At 44.7% G+C, this 24,491-nt stretch overlaps 1 protein-coding gene across 1 annotated transcript in view; it reads right to left on the bottom strand.

Moving 5' to 3' along the window:
• The window catches only part of LOC306713739 (proton myo-inositol cotransporter-like), a gene marked incomplete at both ends in the record, with an annotated part of 50,492 nt that overhangs the window by 5,601 nt on the left and 20,400 nt on the right, over positions 1 to 24,491 (bottom strand). Inside the window, one exon of the mRNA XM_079183555.1 lies at positions 13,918 to 14,026. Within this exon, the coding sequence (XP_079039681.1) occupies positions 13,918 to 14,026 (109 nt within the window). The remainder of the gene's footprint in view (positions 1 to 13,917; positions 14,027 to 24,491) is intronic.

Below are 24,491 nucleotides of genomic sequence, written 5' to 3'. Positions count from 1 at the left end.
TTGCCGTTAGCAGGACAAAAGACAGCCTTGAAAAAGATTTATGCAGTGTCCGTTCTGATTCCTCGCGTCTCCTCGCAGATCTGCGGAGAGCATCAGGTTTTGCTTACGAGCGTTTGCTTCATTTTTTGGGGGGTTTTGTTGCTCGTCATCGCACAGCGTCGAGGGAGAAACTGTCGGACAAGAGATCAATGCATAAAGAAGTGCTGCTGCTCAGTAGTCTCATGACCCCCCCCCCCCCCGGACGAGAATGCATCATTTTAATGGGTACACACAGAACATTGTGCTTAAGACAGAGCTCGGTATTTATTTTGGCATGTCGTTAAAACTCTCCAAGATGGCATGTTGTTCATTTCTGGGAGTCAGTGTTGTTTGTATTTTCCTTGCTCAATAATTTGTACTTTAATGAGCTATTTATTTGGGAATGGAATGTGACTGACAGTGAAGTGTGTTTTATGTTGGAAATGCATTTTAATTAAGGCGACAAACTGGCAATAGGTCAAACCTTTTGCGTAGTTTGTTTTTTTCTGGTATTTCTCTCCATGACATTGATAACATTCTTGATCTTTAGGATTCTTTTGTCTTTTTGCAGTGCTGCAAGCCTAAATGGGCCAGATTCAAACTGTCACCCCTGATAGAAAGCGACACCTCTCAGTCTGAAACACCCACCACCACTCACAGAGTGACAGGAAACCCTCCGAGGCAGTCAAACAGGACCTGGATGAAAAATACCTCTGAGGTTGTCCGATATGTCCAAAAATATATATTCTTAGTCTTCTTTTTTGATCTTCGAAGACTCAGAGCAGACTTCAATAAAAGAATAATAAAAAAAAATCATAATTCACAACTACTGAGAAAAAGTAAGGTTATTAAACAGTAACAATTGATGGAAAACTAGCTTTAATAAGAGGGAGTCTGAGGGGGGGTCAGAGGTGAGTCAGGATTGGATTTGGTCCAATTACCTGGACCTCTGGGAGCCTGCAGTGATTTCATAAGCTGCACTGAGTGAAGGAAAATGAAGAACATGCTAAAATTATGCAGCAACTCTGTGGCTTTAAATTCTGAGCTTAAACTAAAGAGAACAACCCATAATATTTAGGAAATGGTCCAACACTAAATCCATCGAGATCCAGGTCGGTTTCATTCTGAAAGAAAAATAATTACCGTTGAAGCATGTTAAATAGTGTTAGAGGGTTCAGTTGATACTGCATTTGGTTGGAATGAAAATCTGAGAGACAGATGCACTATATATATATATATATATCAATATATCAGTCACAACTGCACGTGGGTTAAAAACACTCCACATATTCTGCTTTGCGTGTTGAATAGACCTCATTAAGAACGCTCATTATCGAGAGCCATTTGCAGCGAGAAGAATAAGCTTTCAATCCTCGCTCGTCCGTCATTACACACAGCCGATGACAACGTGCTCAAAGACCAAACCACAGTGCGCTGGTAATGATCCATGATTATCAGGCTGTTTTGAAGTCATTTTAGTTTGACCTCCATTGAGTTGTTGTCTTCCTCTGTATAGATACAAAGCATTAAGAGAGGTTGAGGGGAGTTTCACACTCACAATGAGCAACGGAGATGTCACCTTCCTCTGTCCCACACACAGACACAAACACCCACCCACCGTCTTCTTTTACATAAGACACCCTGCGGAGCGGCGGCGCGAAGCCAACACGGGAAGGTGTGATCTGGCCCTGACCCCAGATCTGAAAATGGAAACCTGGATCCACACTCCTGTCACGCTTCCATTCCAAACCTCCCATTCAGCACATTAATGGAGAGCGACAACGTGGACGTCAGCCGGGGAGACAGATGCAGCGGGAGAGAGAGAGAGAGAGAGAGAGAGAGAGAGCGAGAGAGAGAGAGAGAGAGAGAGAGAGAGAGACTACACATTTCACGGGTACGTTTATGTATTTAGTTCTTGTATCGCATGTCACCAACTTGTCAGGTAGTAATTTCCTCCTATCGCCAGCTAAAAGTGGAATAAATCCAATCCCTGAAACCAGACTCTGCAAATATATTGCAGGTCCTTTTGAGAGAAGTCATTCAATTTTCTTTCTGCCAGCGTCTACTGTCAATTTCCACTGAATACAGGCCTGACTGCCGTTTCCCCAATAAGCTAATTGACGTAGATAATGGTCAATATTTCCGCTCGACTCCATCTCCCTCTCGCACTTGATCGCGCCCCGCTGTTCTTCGCCCGTTTCACATGGGTGGCGATGAGAGGACGCCGCTGACTCATGGTTGACATTTACTGACACATTACTGGATCCGCTGACTCTTGGGAGTTCACGGCATGCGGTCCGAAAGGGCCCACACTGGTGGCTTAGCTTTCTTTTTTTAGCTACAAATCCCACATTTCTGAAAAACCATTTGCAAGGTGTTCCCACGTTTCCAATCCGATTTGCCACCGTTCAGACAGACTGCTTTCAGTTCATTCCAGAGCAATATGAAAGGGGCTTGCGCCGACAGGAACAAATTGAGGAGCTATGACAATGTGGGTTTGTGGCGAGGACAAACCCACACGTGGTAAAAGATCCCAAAATGTCCACGCGAACATCCTCGCAGAAAGTATAGCCGAGGCTTCTGGCTGTAGAAAGTGTGTGACTTTGATATCAGAGGTCCGTCTGCAAAAAGTCAAACCTCAGGTTTAGCTTAAATGTAACTTTAGAGACAGCAGACCAGACAAAGCTCATATCAGTTATTATTGGAACATCATGAAGCCTTTTGTTCAGGTATTATCGCTACGTCGTCAGGTAATCAAACCTGGAAGGTAAACAATAAGTCTTTATTAAAAAATGATTTGCCAAAACACACCAAATTATACGGTACTTGAAAACCGACCAAAACCCTCTCTTTTCAAGTCCAGAGGAAAAACAAAAGGGAGCTACCTGATTGACAGAGGAGGACATGACGCTGCTGGAGACGTTGATGATGAGCGATGACAAACCTATACGTGAGAGAGTGTGAAGGAGAACTAATGGGAAGGCTTCCCTCGTCTAGAAGACAGAACGCTCTAACAGAGTGCGACCTATTGACGGAGCGCTGATCTCATTATGAAACTTAATAGTATAGATTTAGAGGCGGTAAGGCAACAAAGGGAGAGAGCGAGAGAGGGAGATTGAGCGAGCAAACAAGTGTAAGTGTGTGCGTTAGTGGGCCAAGCGGCGAGTGGGTGTGAATGAACGAGCCAGTGACCAAGTAAGTGACTGAGTAAGAGACTAAAGGTGTGAGAGAGGAGAAACAGAAGGAGGCAGGGAGGGGGGGGGGGGAGAGAGCAGGAAGTGAGTGAGAAAAAGGATGGAAAGGTGAGAGGAGGAAGGAATGGTTCACAGAATATAGAGGAGGAGGGATGCGGGTGTGAAAACGAGAACAAATGGACAGACAGGAAAAGATGTGTCTGCGGAGACAGAGAGACAGAGATCCTCACGGGAACTGGCCCATTTTTCAAATGAATGCATGCGAACACAGAGCAGCATCACTTTTATGCTCTGGAACAAGAAACGAGTAGCCCAAATAGCTACACTGCAGATTGGATGTTCTGAATCAGAACTACACACACACACACACACGTCTGCAGATGTCTGGCATCATTACAGACTAAAAACACACTGCCCGGCTGACCTCCATGAAGTGGCTAAAAATCACTCATACGTCACCAAGAAACACAGGGCAACACTTCTGCAGCAGTTACGGCAATCAGTACGTATACCACTGCGAATAAAATTCATTTTAAGGGGTTCAAAAAAAGTAAATAAGGGCCGTGGGACCTGAACGTCTAAGGTCATCCACACAAGTGTTTTTGTTTATTGGTCCTGATTAAACCTCTTCTCAGAACTCTGTGTGTGTGTGTGTGTGTGTGTGTGTGTGTACACTCGGTTTGATTTCCTTCTCTGTGCTTTGTTGCACCTGTTAGGGTGGACCAAATTACAGCTTAAAGGCCGGATGTAAAAACAGCAAAACTTTGCATGTAAGTAGCGCTAATTTACGCAACAAGTTCAATTTAGGCAAATTTAATCTCTCTTTGAAAAATCATGTGGTATGTGGTAGATTTGAGTGTGTGGTGCATCAAGAAATGCCCCCATGTATACTACATTAGCAAGACTTTCGGGGTACGAGACATGAGCCCCGAAATGCATTGCATTTCTTCAAACTGTGCAATGGTTAAAATAATCAACCTGTTGGATAAAATAACTTTCGAAAGATGGCAAGTGACATTAAGGTCCAGTTCTAAGAAAAAAAAGTGGGAGCTAACATATATATAACGTAATGTAGGAAATATTAAAATCCAAATATTGAATAACTTTCATTCAGCGGTGGCTTGGACCGGTAACGTTGTGATCGATGCAGTCAGTCTTCTGGTAATGGCAATGAGACAAGTATGTGATCTCCAACTATATTTAGGCCCTGCACTCGGACACAGCTGTTTCAATATCCTCACTGATTGCGCCTCTGCTCAGGCTGAAGTTGGCTAAAGGCCTCCTCACAGCACAACTTCTACTTTTGTCTTTGTAGGAAAAGCACAGGTGTTACTGATAACACTAACGAGGGCTCTGTTCCGTTCTCTCACGGATCTCAAGTGGCCCCGGTGACCCACGAAAGCAACGCAGCTCAATGGAATTCAGCCGCCATTAATTTTGCTAATTTACACCTGTGCTTCTCCTACCCCGACAAGTCAAAACGTCTTCCGCAGAACAAGGACAAAAGGTGTGAGTTGCCCCGCCCTAAAGGGAGCAAACTGAACCAGCAGAGCTAACAAAGGACCGAGGTTGACGTCAACCACGCACAGTGTGTCCACGCCCAAAGTCCTGAGAAGATGTCTAATCAGGAAACACAAGTGAAAACACCTGTGTGGGTGACTACAAGAAAACGAGCGTCAGTCTACCAGGCGTTTTGCTGTAATTTCTCCTTGTTATACATAGCTTCCTGTAATATACAAGCCCTCTGCTAAAGTGTGTACGATACACATTGTAAGTGCCGCTCCATCCGGAGAGTAAGCATGCTTCACAAAATGACATCTTGCTATTAAGCAAATGAGGTGTTTGCGCTGAAGTGAGGGGTAATGTGTTCCTGTGTGCATTTGATTAGAAGAGAAAATTTGAATATTTCTCATTATAGAGGATCTCGCTGCGACTCCATTGGAGACGGTGGAGGAGGTTGGCATGGTTAAGCTACTTATGAATACTTTAAAACACATACACACACACACACACACACACACACACACACACACACACACACACACACACACAGGAACACATAAAAAACAACTGTAGATTTTGGCATTTCTCTCAACATACATACACATACACACACACACACACACACACACACACACACACACGACCGAGTGGGCTCTGCCAGCTACTTGCTGTCTTGCCAGCAGTGTGACCATGTAAAAACTGGCGTTTCGTGACATTTCCAACATGACATTTGTCTGCGGGACCATCTGTGAGGGCCAACTGGCCCGCGTCAACGACAAAACACCCAACTGCCCACCGACAACAACTCGCACTCATCGTATCATATTCTATCACATTATCATCTTTATTTATCATGCAATAGATACATGGTATAAAACACCATAATGTTTGGTTTCTCAAGGCATTTGTGGGGTCTTTTATTTTTTGTCCTTTTTTTTAACAATTTATAACATATCACAAGTTGAATGAACAGACAGTAGCAGTGTTTCCATTCAATTCCCAAGCTAATCTTAAGTAAACAAATGCGTCTCCATTGACTAGACTGGAGCAAATAATCGACAGCGTAGTTTGGTCAGAAGTTGGCGCTGTAGGCTACACGTGGATGTAATCAGCCAGTAAACAAGAGTAGAAGAAACAAAACAATGTCGCCTTGGCCATCTGACAAATAAACAAGAGGTAAATAGATAGATGTCTTCAGGAATATGTTTTAATTGTTCTTTCATATCAGCTAGTACTAGAAACGAAGACGTTTCAGGCGTTTTGCTGGCTGTAAAGAAGAAGCAGGTACGAAAGGTACTTCCGACAGAAGTTGAAAAATGTCACCTTGACCACAGATATCCGACCAAAATATCTCCTGTTGGACTTTTCGCCAACTACTTCACTGCAGCAACATGCAGCCTAATAATTTATTACTCTAACATGACAGGAATACTTTTCTCTCAAATGATGCCTGACCTTGTCATACTGCTTGTTACAGAATGTACCAAAGGAACCGCAGAAAAACAACCACTGAACGAACACATGGTTTTTCTAACTGTTTCTTGTTCCCGTTTTCTGTCTTCCTACATACATCTATCTCACCCTCCCTCTGCCTGTCATCGGCCCTGACCCCCCTCCACACCTTCCTCCGCTTCATCACCATCAATGTCATTTTTCTTTCCTCTGTCCTACCCTATCTGTCTCTTTTGCCCCCCCCCCACCTCTCCGGCTCAATTCGTCTCTCTCCGTCCTCCTTCCCCTCTCTCCCCCTGCCGCTTTGTCAACACAGTCCGCTGACCCGCCCCAGACGAGATCCAAACAAACACACAGCCGTCCCCACCAGCCCATGCTGACCTTTTACATGCCAGATGATGTGGCTAATTCAATCGAAACGATGCCGTGGCTAATGGGGAGGGGGTGATATCTAATTGACCCACTGCTGTACCGCATTTCCCCACATTTACGAGCGGACAGAACGGAGTGGGAAAGGTGGAGAGATTGGAAGAAAAATAGTCGAGAAAGAAGCGCCGTCAAAGGATCCATCTATTTATCTATCTATGTGATCTATGAACCCCATCCATCCTTTCATCCATTGGCAGGCAGTCAGGCGGAGAGGCATTCAGGGACACCAACTCACGCTGGCAGAAAGACAAGCAGACCAGACGCACCACCTGACACTCTCTCTGGTTCCTGGGAGATGTATTATTGACAAATACATCTCTCATCACAAAGGCTTCCGCTGACCGGAGTGTGTGTGAGTGTGTGTGTGTGTGTGTGTGTGTGTGTGTGTGTGTGTGTGTGTGTGTGTGTGTGTGTGTGAGTGAGGGCAGGGAGGCACGGATTAGCGTTAGGTGTGTGACCATGTGCATGTACTCGCATACCTGTCAAGATATTCTGCAGTGTTCAGTTCAGATCATGTCTGTGGTCATAACAAAAACAAGCTCCGTAGGAGGTCGACTGTTCCTGCAGGTTTTTCATCAATAACCACATAAATCAAAACATACCATAGACTAGGTAAATATATTATAGATATATATATTTACATATTGTATGAGATTGATTGAGATGTTCTATGTTTTATTCTTTTGTAACGACTTGATTCCTGTTGCTAGCCAGGTCATCGTTGCCTTATCTGGTAAATAAAGGTCAAATATATAAACAAAAAATATAAATATAACGTCACTATTTTTGTGAACTTTATTGAGCATATTCTGCATGCTCTTTTCGGCCCAGATGTCAAGCAAACATTGGTTTTCCCACTTGTCGTTTACTTGTTTCCATCTCAAATGCCCGCGCACCCAGCCCGTGGGTTTGATTAAAATGGACTAAATGTTGACTGTTTATATAGCGACTGAGTTATATTAAATAGAAAATGTTGAGTTTAGTGAAGGGAGGGCTAAAATCATGTTTTCCTGACTTGGTTGTGACCATACTATTCTGCAAAATCCAGCTGAAATCATGTTTTTTTTTATGGTCAAAAAATCATTTGATAAAAAAAAAAAAAAAGTTACATAAGTTTAATAAACTGCTTTTTCCTGCTGCTACACCAAGTCTGTTCTCTAAATATTACACCGAAAAGTCAATCAAAAGCGGTGATGCCCAAGTGACACATCTGTAACTAACTAACTAAAGGGAGTGATTTCACCCACATCTCTGCCAATTACTTCTAATTGGATTCGGTGGTTGTGTGTTTTACTGGAATAATCGCTGCCGAACCAAAAGTGTGGACGAAGATCCTCCGAACCTGTCTGCATAAATGCATGTGATTAGACCGCACACTGCCACCGCCGAGGAAACTCATTTGCATGCAAGTATGTGTGACGTGGACCTGCACCAAGTGTGCAGCTGAACAAGCACTGATCATCCCACCCGCCATCTTTGAGGGAGTTCGCTGTTAATTAATGGTGGAAACGAGTGGCTTGATTCAACTTCAGCTGTTTGATTTGGATGAGCATGGTTGTCAGTCACGTTGAGCATGAGAAGAGGAAAGAAAGAAAGAAAGGAGAGCTCAGCAGGGACACCGTGTGATGAAGCCACCACGGTGGATTAACACCTCTCCCATGAAAGTGGAGTGGCTCCATCGCCCCCCCCCCCCCCCCCCCCCCCCTCCTCGCTCCACTTTCAGCCTCTCTTGTCACAATGTTCTCTTTGTGACAGTCCGCCAGCCTCTCTGCCACCCAATTAAAAGCACACGTGAACTACGCACAGGGATCAAGAATAGAACCATTTAATTAAATAAAACGTTGGACCAAATTCGTATGATTTTGTTGCGGACAAAAATAAATGTAAGTAGAAAGACTAAACACCCAAAAGTCTCGTAAGTGACGTCATAACCCTCTCTCTCTGAAGCTACACGATGCCTGCGTGTTCCGTACCAGGATGTACTCACACGAACGACGGCGTTCTTCCCGCCTCTCGGCTGAGAAAGCGAGTCGCCGTGTTGGTGTCGGCGGCGTACATCGTGCAAAGACGAGAGATGTGCAATTGAAATATTTGTCTCACGCCGTTGACTATTGTACATATTTCTCCAAAATAAGGTCCAATTTGGGACTTTGCCTCCCTTTGGACATTACATGAATGTGGAAGCCTCAAATGTTTCGATGTTCCCCGGAACGAACAGAGACTCAACATTGTATCCAGGTCGCACCAAACATCCGTGGCTCGGTACGGTACAGGGAGACACACTGAGCTATTTTGATTGAATGTTGGATGGAACAAATTCCTGTGAGATCACAGTGACATATCCAGAGTCCTCTCAGTTATCTGCAAGTGTGTTTGACAGACTGGGATTTAGACATACATACGTTTCTCAGGAGCAGCGAGTGACTCAGGGCTGAGAATGCAGACCTGTGGGAAACAGATTAACTAACTCTATCAAATGGTTTGTTCGTTGGTCAAGGTTTTACTGGTTGCGTTGGCAGTTTGATTCTAACTTCTAACTTTCCCTTATTCCCTTGCTGACGGCCAGAGGGGCTCACTCACTTCGAGCGCATGGCGTCAAAAGGAACAATGTGTAAAGATGAACTCAAAAGTAGCCTTTGTCTGAGCATATTCGACTTCTCGAAAAAAAAAAGAAATCTGTGAACTCCATCAATCCGCTCCTGTCAAGTTCCCAACTGTAGAGAACAGACGGGTAGAGCAGAGCGACAGACAATATGTGCTTGCTAGTTTGAATTGCAACTTTTTTTTTGCTGCCAGTCTGCCAGTTTACTCTCGCCGCCCTTTTTTTTGCGTTAGCTGAGGAAAAAGGAGCTGGGGACCGGGAGAGCGGGGCTCGTCGCTAAGCCCTGCTGATTCCCCGTCTCCCCAGACCTCCTTTGTATCTCACCGGCTAATAGGGCTGGCCTGGCAGCTTCACACGGGGAACTAAAAAGGCAGCTGGTAAACAGACAGGCTGGCAAAGTATACAGAGGTAAGAAGCACACAGGATGAGCGACAATGCTGGGAAAAAAACACACAACGCTGCCCATAATAACAAAAGCATACATGGATGGGAGAAATCAAGAAAACAATCAAATATATCAAATTACTATCATGCTATAAGATTTGAAGGGACTGGTGTCTTATTTTCCCCTCATCTGGTTGACCAGACACTCTCAAAGATTGTGTCTAGAATCGTTATCTTTCTTTGCTTAATTTATTTATTTATTTTCCCAGCAGTTTGAGGACATGATGTACTCTGAACATGCGGATAATTAGAATTTAGTATAAAAGTCCTCTGTTATCACACCTGTCACACCTGTAGGTGCTCCCTTCATCCCTGCGGCCCGCCTCCACAGCAGCACCTGGTCGCCTACTGGTGTCCTGGGTCATCATCTGAAATTGTCTGTCTGCTGGTTCAAGCCTGTATTGATTGCAAGCTCCCTCAGAAGAACCGGGCCGGTCTCTGCTGTTTTGTATTCTGATCCGGATCCTGGCGATACGCAACACTACCGTGACGTGATGACGTTTCGTCGAATAGTATTTTTTATAATTTCCTTGTGAATCGCAGTTCTGAATTGCACAACCTGAGTACTATATCTTTCACATAGCTAGAGCCAAAAATGACCAACACACAAACACATCCTGGATAAATTACATAACAGACTTAAACCCTCGAGTAAATGCAGCCTGGAAGGATTTAAAAACGACCAAACCCCCTCCACTGTCCTCGTTAAAGCCCGCATCCATGGTCAGGCTGCACAGGTGTTTTCACTTATTTCCCCCCCGATTGAACTTGTCTGATCCATCAACGTCACACGACAACTCCTGACAGTTGTTTGTCTGCCGAGTTGGTCCTGTGAGAGTTAGAAATAGTGTCCATTAACAATATAACACGACAGTATATACTCCTAACCTTCAATCTATCTGACCAAATGAGAATGTGTCTGTGTAGGTGTGCAGTTCTCTTAAAGAACGAAATAAAGTCACAGATCTCCGCCAGGTGTGTCTGCAGTGACCACATGCTTCAATGTATGATTGCATGAACTCAACCCACCATTGGCTGACCACCGTCTAGACCAGGGGGGGGGCAATTATTTTTCCCAGGGGGCCACATGAGAAACAGGGACTGTTGTGGAGGGCCGGACCAATAGACTGAACTCAATCCTGCTCTATATTATTCCAGCTCTTTATAAAAAGCAGCACATTGAATGGTTTTGATAAGCTGCGAGTGGTAAGAGTAAATGTTATGATCAGTGGTGGAATATAACTAAGTATATTTGCTTAAGTACTGTACTTATGTACAAATTCAAGGTACTATACTTGAGTATTTCCATTTTGTTCAACTTTGTACTTTTTACTTCGCTACATTTGTCTGTCAGCTTTAGTTGCTTTGCACATCCCCCACAGGAGTTAAAATGAGCTCCACCTTAAACAGCTGCAGCAGGAATAATGATCCAAACAAATATACACATGTAATAACCATATATAATAGTAAAACACTAAAACGAACATCTTCTGAGCTTTTGCAGCTTAGCTAGCAAAGCCTCAGATGTCCGTCAATTTACGTACTTTAGAAAAAAACATTTATTTTAGTTTTAGTACTAGTTCCCCATTGACGTCCCGCGGGCTGGTCCCACAGGTCTGGTCTAGACCAGTGGGCTGCAAAACACACTTCAAACTCAAAAACAAGCGACGATGAATGGGCAATCATTGGCTGTTATTTGATAGCAAACTGTCGGTTGACAGACTCACAAGTGCACACTCACTCACTCACTCACTTACTCAATCACTCACTTACTCACTTACTCACGGACGGCCGCACCTGCACACACGCGAACAAATCCCCTGCATGATTTCCCTGGCGTGGATAATAAACTACTGCTCTGATACATCTCTAGCGCACTTGGACGTGTACAAAATGTTTCCTTCCAGGAAGTGGTGCGAAGGAAACAACTCAAACTGAGACATTATCCTCAGGAATTGATTGTCAAACAGGATGAGGTCTTTAATGTCGATTTTGAAGGACGCAATTATCCCCAAAGGAAGCCACAGCGGGTGTTTTTGCGAATAAAAAAGGGCAGTCAGATTTCAATTTGTAAACCTGAGACACATTTTGAATGCCAGGTGACAGACATCACACAATCTAAACACCATCTTGATCAAATATGCGCGAATGCTTTGTGTAGCACGCAGATAAAGCGGCATGGCAGACCTTTTCAGAAAGACACGCAAGTCAGAGAGACAAGGAAGGCGGACGGGGAAAGTTGTGACGGATTAAGTTTGTCCCCCTGCGCTGTTCATACTGTTGGCAACAGGAGATGGAGACGAATGTACAGTAAGAGAGAACAGACCTCCAGTGAGAGAGATGGAAACGTATTTATAGAGATTTGTGACCGATCCAGTGTGTTACAACCACAGCTGAATGTCACACACATGCAAACGTCCATACAACACACACACACACACACGTGAGCACACTTCAAACGCACGCGGAAGCGCACAGTCTCACGTTTCACGCACGCGGACTCGCACACAAAACACGCCTATCCTCCCATCGCGCTCTCGCCTCCGACGGTTGCTAAGCAACAGCACACATCTTGTTTACAGAGCAAGTAATATAGTTGATCTCCGAGGGGAGAGGAGACAGAGACAGATGACACAATCTCCTCCGATGGAGAGATACGAAAAGAATAAAAGGGGAAAGGTGGACCGTCCCTTCGCAGGCAAGCGAGCAGTGATGCAACGGGGCCACTGCTCCCCCCCCCCCCCCCGGTGTATCGCGTGTTATGAAAGATGAGAGAAATGTTTTATGCTTTAATACTGTGCTGCTAATCCAAACACATCCGTCAGGATCTCTCTGGCGTTGAAAGGGACGGCTGGTGACACGCAGATTCACCCGTCATGTATCATCCTTGTTTAGGTTTAACGCCGAGGGCCAAAGAGATGAAAACCCATTTGAACGTCCCTTGTCAATGGCAATGTGATCGAGGAGGAAGATGAGTGACGAAGTCACCAAGCACCCAAGTGGCACATGTACGTTTTCTGTGGCGTCAAGTATGATACAATAGATTACTATTGCCAATGTTTTATATATGTACTTGATGGTTATGCTCCCGTTACTAAGAGTTCAGCCTGAAAACAGCCCGGCAGCAAAAACTGCAAGATGCTGCTGCTTCATAATAAAGCTACTATGACAACATGTTGTGTTGATTTTGGCGGTCCCTGTGGACAAAAGCACCAGAGTCCCTTTACAAAAAATTCCAATTTCACTTGCAGCGGTGTGACAGTCCGACCCGCTCAGTCCTGGTCCTGACAAGCATTAAGAGTAACTGTATAGAAACAGACAATCTTCTCGCCGATGGTCTCGTTTACTTGTAGGTCACATAGAGGCATCGGTATTGAATTGAGACCGTTTCACAACCAGTTAAAAGTTCCTCACAGTAACTTTTAAGGTACAAATGAAAACAGCGGACCACACTCCAGTTCGGTGGATGAGAGCAACTGATCCACGAGGTGCTAAATAGAACACTACGCAGCAGTTAACGAGATTTAACGACGCTGGAAAGTTATCACGGCAGCAATCAGTTCATCTACCATAATAATTACAGGTCAAAAGTGGCTGAACATGCGCTTAAAAGTTCAACTTTTTTTGCTGGTGTCATTAAAAAGGGATGAGTGGGCAAAAAGATTCACCAGCAGCTCATCAGGGTTTTTTTGCTATACCCGTCCTTCCAGGTAAGTAGTTTGCACACCACAGTATGCCACAGGTCGGCTTTCTGTGGACTACTGATAACCTGGTCTCTGCCCTCATTAGTTATTTAACATCCTGAGCTAAATTCTCACTCCTGATGGACATTTTCAGTTGGCCTTGGTGAGGTTCCTCCGGTGCAAGTGAACTGAACTAAATCAGTAAATGCGAGACAATACTTCAGACATGCTTGTTGCGCATGTGTCCTCGAGCAACAACCCTCTCCAACTGCACTACTGACTTGTGGCACTCAGCGTGTATCTGTCTGGGTACATAGTACGGTTAATTGGTCAACTTGCATAGCACCAGAGCAGTTTATTTAGCTGGTCTGACATAGAGGCAGGACTTCAAAAGGGAGGATGTGTGTGTGTACTTAGACTTCACTTACTAGTCTAGGGATACTAAGATGAGCATGGTTTGAATTGATAGATTTAACTCCTAAACCGCTGCATACTTATTAAGTGTCTCAATATGCCTCTCATTACACGCTGGCCACTGCAGACTCTGTACTGGACGACTGAGGGTCAAATTGTGGCGGACGGTTTCACTCACATGACCGTGTTGATTCCGGAAAGCTGCTGGAACATCTGAAGACCGCAGCCCACCAGGAGGGCTCGCCGAGTGGGGGGGTAGGTCAGCATCCTCCAAATCACGGGGCCTTCTGCGGACACAAGCAAAAGGCACAGCCGAAGTGAATTCTTCTGCAAAAATGACACGAAGGCACTAAGAGAGGTTCATTCCAAAAACCAGCCAACCACCATAACAAGAACCAAACCGCAGAGAACAGTAGTGTTGATGTTTCATGTTAATATAGTACATATGGGTCCGTTTGCCAATTATTACTTTGAAACTTATTTCACGTTTTAACTTGCTTTTGCATGAAATGGATGAAGTGCTAGAAAGAACACAACAAACTCTAAAGAAAAAGTTCACTTTTCCTGCAGAGAGTTAGAGACGATCAATCCTTCTCTGATGTCTGGACTTTAAATACTATGCTACCACCAGAAGCTGCGTAGCTTAGCATAAGACTCCAGGAAGACGCTGCTCCTTGCCAAGAAATATTTTAGCACATAAAACCTTAACTTGTTGCTTTTACACTTTTTTTTGTTTGTACAGATTAAACAAATAAGATATGATTGGTGTTGATTGGTGAGCCTTAGAGGGGCTGGTAGGCGGATTTAGTTACCTTCAGATGCTAGCAGTACTATCCATTTCTCCCTTTTTGCAGTCTTTGTGCTAAGCTAAGCTAAGCTAAGTGGCTGCTGGCGGCACCTTGATATTCAGCGTACAGACATCAGACAAGTGGTATCGATTTTCTCATTAAACCCTTGGATAGAAAGGAAATTAGCATATTTCCCACAATGTTGAACCATTTATTAAACACAAGCAGCAACACATTTACTTTAATGAGAATTATCAAGAAACACCAGAATATCCAGTATGTTGGTATTTCAGAAGTACACAGATAAATTACAAATCGAAAGAACTAAGTTGGAGCTTCTGTGACAGCAACCGTCTGCCCTCCTGACATTTCTTTGCACACGTCACTGAGGCTTTGTTAGCTCCAGGGATGCTGCTCTGTCACTTTGACCTCTGACCTCCCCTACGGTGGTGCTGCTCCAAAAAGTGTAAAAAGAAATGTCTCTCTTGAGGATCAGCGTAGCACAGTAGCTGCCTTTATTTCTCTCCTCCTATTCTTCAGATGGTGGATATCTCAGTTTGGGATGAAACAAATATTTGAGTCCCAATTGGCTCAGCAAATAGAGTGCACACTGTGATCTCTAGCACACACACACACACACACACACACACAGGCAGACCCCTCCTTGGGGAGGAGAAGTCTTAATGGGATGACAGAGCGGCTGGACAGGCACGAAGCTGTCGGATAAAGAGGGAGACGCACACAGTGCCAAGAGATCAGACAAACAAGCCTGAACACACACACAGGTAGGACCGTGTGCCACTGTGTGGCTGTGCAAACACAAGCACATATAGACATATCATAAAAAAAAAGGCTACACATATGAAATGACACACACACACACACACACACAGGCTGATTATTTGGGAGCAGCTGTGTGTGGGAGGACTCTGGGCCAGTGAACATCTCCTTTAGCAGTTTGACGAGCAGACCAGAGTCTGTAAAGGAGGCTCCCGCTGACACACAAACACACTCGAGCTTTGCTTTTCCACGGCCGACTTCTCAAAGGAGCGTTACCGTCTTTGATTCCCCCTCGATTCTGAAATGCTGAAAGAGGCTTTTTAACTTTCAGCGAAAACCCCCTCCGCATTTTCTTCTCCGCAGAAGCCACTTCTCGTCAATTTCAAGAGAAGCAGTTTTCAAAGACCACTCTGAGGCATCCTGATACATAACTTAAGTCTCAATTTCACACCTGAACCACATAAACAGATTCTGCACATTTTCTTTTTTATGTTCATGTTCTGAAACTAGCAATCATTAGATGGAAAGTTTTAGCCTTATCTGCTACATGGACTCAGCTTCATCTTTCTATTTCGGCTAATTCAAGACAATTTATATGTAATTATACCATCTGTTCCACGAAAAACAGAAGAGTTTGTTTACTGACTGCTCCCCAACTCTGACGGCACACAGAAAAGTGCCTCAACGTTAGCATGGATCGGAAAACAGGGAGAAAATCCATAATACATATGTGGATCATATCACAGTTTACGGCTCAATTATATGCAGCGCTTCCAATCAGGGACTGTAATCTAATTAGTGTTGCGTCACAGAGCGACACAAATAGAATAGAGTTCTCGAATGGCAGCCAAGACATCGGTAAAGCCTTTGTGTTGATAGCGTGTTTATTACTGACAGCCACTGTGTTACCATCCGCTAACTTGACATAATTGTGCCGTTGTAGCTATAGTGAAGAAATGATGGCTTTGGTTTGCGGGCGCTAAAGTTAAATATAGCCAAATAAGGTCAGCTTTCTTGACATTCTTTCTTTAACCGTCAACTGTTGTTTAAATGTATGCTTTAGCCTGCTTGGTCTACAAATATTTTTGAAAAATAGTGCTAAAAAACGCAAATAATAGAGGCTTGTTTTAGAAAATTACAAGTACTTTGGGGTCTTTGTCAACAAGCTACTGTAAGTCTCCGTTTCAGCTTTAATGTGAAGCATGGTTCTAAGCCCAGACAGCGAAGAGGAAGTGATGCGTTTATGGGCTGAGCCATTTCCATGGCGCTAACATGGTGGAGTTTGATTGGTTGATCCCTGGAGACCAGAGCAGAGGACCGTTATCTGATTAGCTGGGAGGGGAAATCAGGATTCATGGGCCGGAGTCAACTACGGAGAGAGTGGAGACCTGATGGCTGCCCGAAGGAGAGCTAAATTTACTCGGCCGAACACACACAGCCATGGAAACACACACATAAACACATTCAGATACAATCAATCAAACAGACACAGTGTCTTACTCCCTATTGCTTGCCTTGGAGGTTAACAATACAGTACATATGTGCTTCTTTCAACAAAAAGTTAGAATGCAAATAGACACATTTACACCCATTTGTACAGTATACGCCCAGAGACGCAGTTTTTAAATACACGCACAAACACATACACAAAGGCTCACAAAACACACATCTTCATTTCCTCGGCTGAACACCAACCAGCTGTAATTCAATCAGATGACATATTGATGAAGAAAGATGGCAATGGAAAACAAGCCAGTCGGCAAACCAGCGAGACACAAGCCCGGTGATTAGGTCTCGCAGCGCCGCTGTGATTGCACGTCATTGAGCCTCTCGCACCATATCTGCCTCGTTTTCATTCAGTCTATACTGCAACACCGCTATTACCTTTAAACTTCAAGCCTGATACGTTCAGGCGTGGATGAAAGTCAGAACACACCACCTCTCATGAGGGATGAGCACTGAATTTGATATTAAAACCTAGATGTAGGCAGCACACACACACACACACACACACACACAACTCACTACAAAGGCATGACTCTCTTTTCTTAAGTCAATCTACCCACACGAGCTCTGTGATCATCCCTCCGCCATCGCTACCTGAACGGAGGCCCCTTTGATTTGACGTCTTATCAGCATTCATTCCTGGAAATGCTGATAGCCTTCCTTTAAGACCATACGACCACGATTTGTTTGCAAAGTGAGCAAGGGAAGCCCGGGATGTGTTTTTAATGAGAGCCAGGTCTGCCCCCCCCCCCCCTTCCTCTTCTTCTTCTCTTTTGATTTTCACTGAAGAATCCGCCAATTAGCTCTCTTCCTCGGCTACCTGCTTTCACACCCCGACATCTCTCACACAACAACCCCCCCCCCACACACACACCCTCCATGGCCAATTAGAGCGCCCGTTTGCCACCGTTGGTCCTGTCAGATGTTCCCTTTTTTTTTTCTTCAAACACGTGCCACAGGCTTAATGGAATATACAGCGGCTCGCTTTCCAGGAACATCGGCGAGCAACCATCCGCAAGGCTCACGGTTAATGATTAGCGAAGCCCTTTGTAAATCAGTGATGTAGATATGGGTCAATGCGGGGAGGAGAAGCCGGAGTTGAACAATGGGCAATCAAGGAAACAAAGGAGACCCAATGACCCGGTGGATGGAGGCACCGCAGGAATTATGGAGATAGAAGTCAGTCTATAGGAGAATAGCTCTTTCTATCCGTCCAATCACTGTGTCGTCAGAGAGGAAGTGTTAAAGCGGGCTTCACTTACATAACCGGGAGGGCTGCAATCAAGGACCGAAGCCTGAGCAGGCAATCTGCAGCCCTCCCACTTAAACCCCCACCTCCCCTCTAATTATTTCTCCCCCCTATACCTCCCCTCTTCTCTCCCTTCTCACCTCTCCTCTCCTCAGCTTCCTCATCAGATCATGACACCTCACATCATACTTACACAGTCAGGACAGGTCAGGACTAATGGAGAATAAGAGGTTCGGTCTGTGACTGCAACGGATGTTTTTGGAAGCGCTGCGCAGCCCGTCTGGTGTCACTAAACAACAAGGTAACGGATGGCAAGGCAAGCAGGGGTTACTATGTTAAAATAATGCGAAATTAAAAAAGAAACTATTGCTTTAAGCTGAACAGACGTTTTGCTTCTCAAAGCTTCTCACACTTTCATTTACAGTAACAGATAGAACCTACAGTGACTCAGTTATTCCTCATAATGGTGTTTACATAAAAAATAATGTAAATGTTCTGCTTTATGGCCCGGTTTGGACGGTTGAGACGGATGATTGCATTGCCCTCTGGAGTGATGAAACCATTATGTTCAAAGTGGCCACTTATGTACTTTGTACGGACTGTAGACTGAGCCAGTAAAGATTTCTTTTAAATGACTGTTTTACTGAACTGAAGCGAGGTTATAGCACCGTGAACTGCCGTCCTCCAGCTCCTCATAATTACTCCCTGCTTTTCAGAGAAACGGTTTTCTCCTGTTTCTTGTGTTTGTCTTTCTAATTAGCATACTTGCGCTTGAGGAAGCCTTTATTTCTGTATTCTTTGCATCTTCGGTTGGCCCACTCTGACGTCAAGCGGAGGCATGTTGAGAGGAAGAAAATCAAATCAGCTGAGGAAGATGTGAGAGAGGCTGTGTTCACTTGAGATAAGCGGGTCGCCCCCCCGGAACCTCCACGTGAAGCTGATGGACGGCGCGCGGGCCCGTTGTTCGGATAACGCCACGGAGAAGCTATATGTTTTTCAGGGAACACGGATCTTGATTGGTGCATTTTTATGGAGAATCGCTGGAGAATCGCTCTGGACCTGTAGCGTTGGGGGGGGGGGGGGGGGGGGGGGGGGGGGGGGGGTTGGGGGGGGGGGGACACGGCATTTTAAGTGGAGCCGATCAAATCTTGTCAGCGTCTGCAGATGCAGGGGAGCAGCTGTGTTTATCTAAGGGCACCGAGGGGCCGGCGGTTGCCAGGAGCACCAGACAGCCGCATTGGATGGATAGATGGATGGATGAGTGGACTAACACACACACACACACACATACACACACACATATACTGACTGACAGGACTAAATATACAAGAATGACACTGCAGCTTACATTTAATTCAACATTAATTTGTATTAGCAACATTATGGAAGCATGCAGCAGTAGAATTGCCACTTCATACTTTCACCAAAGTAAAATATTCACAGAAATTTACAATAATGAGCAGATATAGCAGGTTTAAAAATGATATCTTTACAGCCCTATACAATATATTTTCTCTTGATCAACGCATGATGTTGAAAACAATATCAGATCTGCACAGCCACAGTTATTTCTGAATAAATAATAACACAAAAAATCCCCAAAATCTCTTGCTTTTTTTTAACGTTTCGGACAAAGTATTCTACTTCCCCTTCTCTTGTGTCAAACATTTATCAGAAGGGGGATACTTCCTCAAAACCTGGCCCTTAAATTACCCAAAATGCAACTCGAGCACCGACAGTTCATTCAGAGATTTGGGTGTATTTTGCTAATGCAGTGCACTAGTGGGCTCCTACAGAGGTCTGGTCAGCGAACTTCATTCTAACTACATCCAAACAATAATTTTTCATACTTGGCCAAAATGCCAAAATGCCAAAAAGAGGCGGCGCCTGATGTTGTGGAAAAACGGAGGTAAGTGTAAACAGCAGAGGGAGAACACTTTGAATCAAGGAGAGTTGCTGTCTCAAAGCTGCGGCGGCTCGGTGTGAGTGTCAACAAAAGCAGCTAATCGTATCAAAGGAATCGATCAATAGAGCGCGGGAGGCTGCCTGTTAGTCTGCCATGTTGTTTCTGTCCATTTCTGTAGCCGGGTGGATAAGCAAAGACGACCACACAAAGGCAGGGAGCAGTAAAAGGTTCATCCACTTTGGTTTGAGAAGTGCTGAGGATTCACCGCCTGTTTATCAGAATCAGAACGTGCCCACCATGAGCTACCTGAAGTTGAGAGGGGTACACGACAGAGAGGCGCATGCATTTTTTAAAACCCTCATCTGATTTTACCAACTGAGATTTCTATTATTCAGCGGTTAGGCATCTTTCCGCGCAGACACTCCGTCCGTCATTAAAGTGAGAAGTAACACAGCGAAGCGGTTCCGAGGAAAAACCCGCTTTTCATTTTTCGCCAACAGAAGTTATTTCCCGGCTCCCCTCGATGACAGCTCGGTGGGTAAACTCCGGCTATCCAGCACTCCCTGCATGTTCAAACAAATGTTATGCAACAATCCGCTGCTCTTGCCAGCTTGACCCAAAACGGGTGGGTAGTTAGTCCTGAGGGATATGAGTAAAGAAGAGGAAAAGAAATGTGTGTGTGTGTGTGTGTGACAGAGAGAGAAACGACAGAGCTCGATGGCCTAAGGGAAACAGGCAGAAATACACACAAACACACAGAAACTGTGCACGCACATTTTCCATTTCATATCTCATTATTCTGCAGTAGAAACTATTTTTCTGGACACACACACACACTGTGATATGCATTTCATAATAGCTCCATAACACATGGAAGACACACCATTGTGGGAAAAGAAAAAACTGCCTTTGAACTAAATATACACACAAATTACACATTCAAATACTGTGTTCCTCTTTTCACACATCCTGTCTTATCTGGGGATTTTCTTCCACAGTCTGAGCCAACTGCTGCGCCGCCGCCTGAAATTCATTATCACATATTTGAGTAAAGAAATAATGCAACTGGCCTGCCTGTGCCCTCCCCCCAAAAAAACTACTGTGTGAAAGAGGCTGATTCAATATCCATCTAGCCATGCAGGGCTTGTGACAGGCGCAGAGGGGGAAATCATGATAGATCTGCCATCGCACAACTCTCCTCGCTCAATTATTAATAAGCTGCTTAAAACCTACAGGGGAGCGGCTCGGAGAAAGACGCTCTTTTTTTGTTCTCTAGTTGTTCACCGTTGCTGTTCCTCACACAGTGACCCACACGAAACTCATTACAGTTAGTTTGAAGACTGCTGACAAGTGGTGTTGGTTATCTTTTTAAACTGCACAGTTTGCAGTTTCGGGGGCGGAGCTTCGCCCTCGCTGCTCCGCTGGGAGCCAACACCGCCAACCACCGTGCTGCTGGAGGCCCGGGAACCCATATTGGTGGGTCTGCCAAAGGGAACGGGGGGCACGGGAGAACCAGAACCCGGGGACCATGCGAGGCAGACTGTCAGAACTTGCTGCAGTAAAATGAGAGAATAAAAAATAAAAAAAGGGTTCTGGTGGTCGGACACCGCCACTTTTTGTTCCTCGTAGTAGCTTTAATCAGACAAACTCATGGGTGGCTTTTTATGTCTCTGCGTGCAGTTTGACTCCACTGAGATCGGTGAATCCAATCAGGACATTTCTGGGCTAAGAAGCAAAAAAATGTATCTCAAAATATCAAATTATCCCTTTTAAATGGACAGAAACTCAAACAGGGTTGAAGCCCTGCTGTATTCTCCACTTCTCCCCACCCCACTATCACTCAATACATCACAAATGTATATCCGTGACAGAACGCACATATGGACTTGGACTTAAAGCACTTCACATGTCAACATCCAACCAATCGCACACAAATGCATGCAGACGCTGCCATACAATGTGCCAACCCGCCCATCGGGATCGAAACAACTTAGGGTTCAGTATCTTGCTCAAGAGCACCCCGATGTGCGGACTGGAGGAGCGATCTCAGGGGACGATCCTTCCACCTCCTGAGCCACGGCCGCCCAAACACGTCTGCCCACCTCCAGCCAAAACACACATCTCACACACAGAGTTTACTGTCCGAGCAGCTGAGTAAAGCCACTCACTGCCTGCACTCTGCTGGACTTGGTTCTCCATCTAATCACCAGAGATGGAAGACGAGAACATCAAGCGATATTATACATCCTTTCATGTACCATTATATATTTTTTTTGCAAAGCATGAATGAAATTGGATTTCAGCGCTCTGCTTCAACTAGTATCCTTGTATCCTTAATTTGTCTCCTAATAGTAGTACTTACACTAATACGTTTTGGGTTAACACTGTATGCTGTGCTTTTATTATTTGGCATCTTTGTAGCACTGCACTTCCATGTAAATAATTCAGAATACAAGTGAATAAAAACCAAATTGAATATTGTCGAAATGATAGGTGGAGGATGCTGTCTTACGTTCAGTTCTACACCCCCCCCCCCCCCCCCCCCCCCCCCCGTTGTATGATTGCTCTCAACTGAAGTCGAGAGTCAATCACCAAAGAGACGGCACACATTTTGAATGCTGCCAGCGGGTCCAATCTGTGTAGAAGACGAGCAACACCCAACCCGACTCACAAAGCCGAGTGATTGGAGACATCAGCGTTCCTCATTGGTAAAAGAGTCTGTTAAGCAGCGGGGGAGAAAGCTGCCATCTGCATTTCAAAAGGTGCAGAGATGACATTCATGTCTGTCGGGTGGCGTGACTTGTGATCTGAATCTGACCTGGTTCTCTCAGAGAGTCAGAGTCGGTTTGATTGGTCCTATATGAGAGGCGAGGAGAGGAAAGGAAAAGAAAGGAAAGGAAAGACGTTGGCAAGAAAGGGAAGGGAAAAGGAGGGAATGAGAGGAGAGGAGAGGACAGGTATGGAGAAAGAAAACAAAGGGAAGTAGAGGAGAGGAAAGGAAAGGAAAAGAGCGAAATAGAGAAAAAGACAAAAGAGGAAAGGAAAAAAGAAAGGATGATGAAGGAGAGGGGAGGAAAGAAAATGGGAAGTGAGATTAGAGGAAAGAAAAAGACACGAGGGGAAAGAAAGAAAGAAAGAAAGAAAGAAAGGTAAAGGAAGGGAGTTGAGAGGAAGACAAGGAGGGGAAAGGAAACAAGAGGAAAGAGAGGGAAAGGGAAGGAATTAGCTACCGTCATAAGGTTGGGGGTTAAGAAGAAGAGGTGAGAGGAGAGGCACGGGGGAGAGAGAACCTGTTGTCATGGGAAACAGCAGCTGGCTGGCTGTCATCTATATTTAACCTGCTGCTGTTTCAACGTCACGGCATCTTAATGTGCTTTTTTACTTCAGATAATTCAGACAGCATCTACAGATGTCATAAACAGCACCAGAGAAGCTCTAAATCAGCATCCACAACAGCCGCAGGCTGCAAAAAGTAATGTCACTGCCGAAAGAAAAATGGACCTTTCTTCTTAAATATAGCAAAAAGCTGAGAACAACTTTGACGCGAGGCGTTTCACGCTCAAGACGCGACGTCAGTGACACAGCAGCTAGCACAGGTTTAGCGGCATCTCACGTCTGTTTTGGAACTGTTCGCCGGGAGGCAATAAGGAGTTTAGTGGCGAGAGAACTTTTTCACATTCGATCTCGTCAAAATCTTTTTAAACACGGTCTCCTCTCTGAGTCACACGTCTCCTCTTGTCTAGAGCGGCCGTGAGACACACTGAGTGGGTTTAATGAACAATTGGGACTACACGGCGGTTTCACAAAGAGAGCTAAAGGACAATTAAGTCAACAAATCAATGCCTGATTGATGCGTTCAAGCAAAGTAAATATTCAGACAAAGCGACAAATAGATTAAAAAAAAAAAAGGATTGTGTTGAGATTCAAGAGGAAACACCATGAAAAATGAGTTTCAGTGGAAAGATACAAGCTGCAGCAGCAAGACAGAGAGTGAATGAAGCTTTCGAACTTCTTATCGTACCTCGGAAGTGCTGGCTCGGTGATTCGAGAAGGCCCGAGGCATTTAAATGAGGAACAAGGAAAGAAATGTGTGTTGAAGAGACGGCGGAATCCGAAAGAGGTTTGTCTCCTGAAGGCACCTGACCCCCCCTATCATTGGTTTGGTGGTATCTGTTGGAGTTGTTATCTGCACGTCTTTCTCTATGCAGCCTCTGTTTTCCAGCTAAAGGGAAGCTCTACGCCGCCATATTTTGTCTTTTAACTTCCTGTCTACACCGGAAAAAGGGAATGTGGCCCGTTGTGTAGGTTGCAATCTGCTGCTTGTGATCACCTGCATTTTTAGCAAATGTGTAACACTTTTACAACCTAACATATGGTGTTAAGATGGTGTGAGAGACCTCCGTCCATGTCCATTATATATATATATATATATATATATTAGTGGTGACACGATTCTACAAATCCTCAATTCAATTTGACTTTCAATTTTGAGGTCACGGTTCGACGACAACAGCTTCGGCTTC

The sequence above is a fragment of the Pholis gunnellus genome (genome assembly GCF_910591455.1).
Source record: "Pholis gunnellus genome assembly, chromosome: 22".
Lineage (NCBI taxonomy): Eukaryota > Metazoa > Chordata > Actinopteri > Perciformes > Pholidae > Pholis > Pholis gunnellus.
The sequence above is the reverse complement of the archived record's forward strand: the minus strand, read 5'-3'. Positions and strand labels throughout refer to the sequence as shown.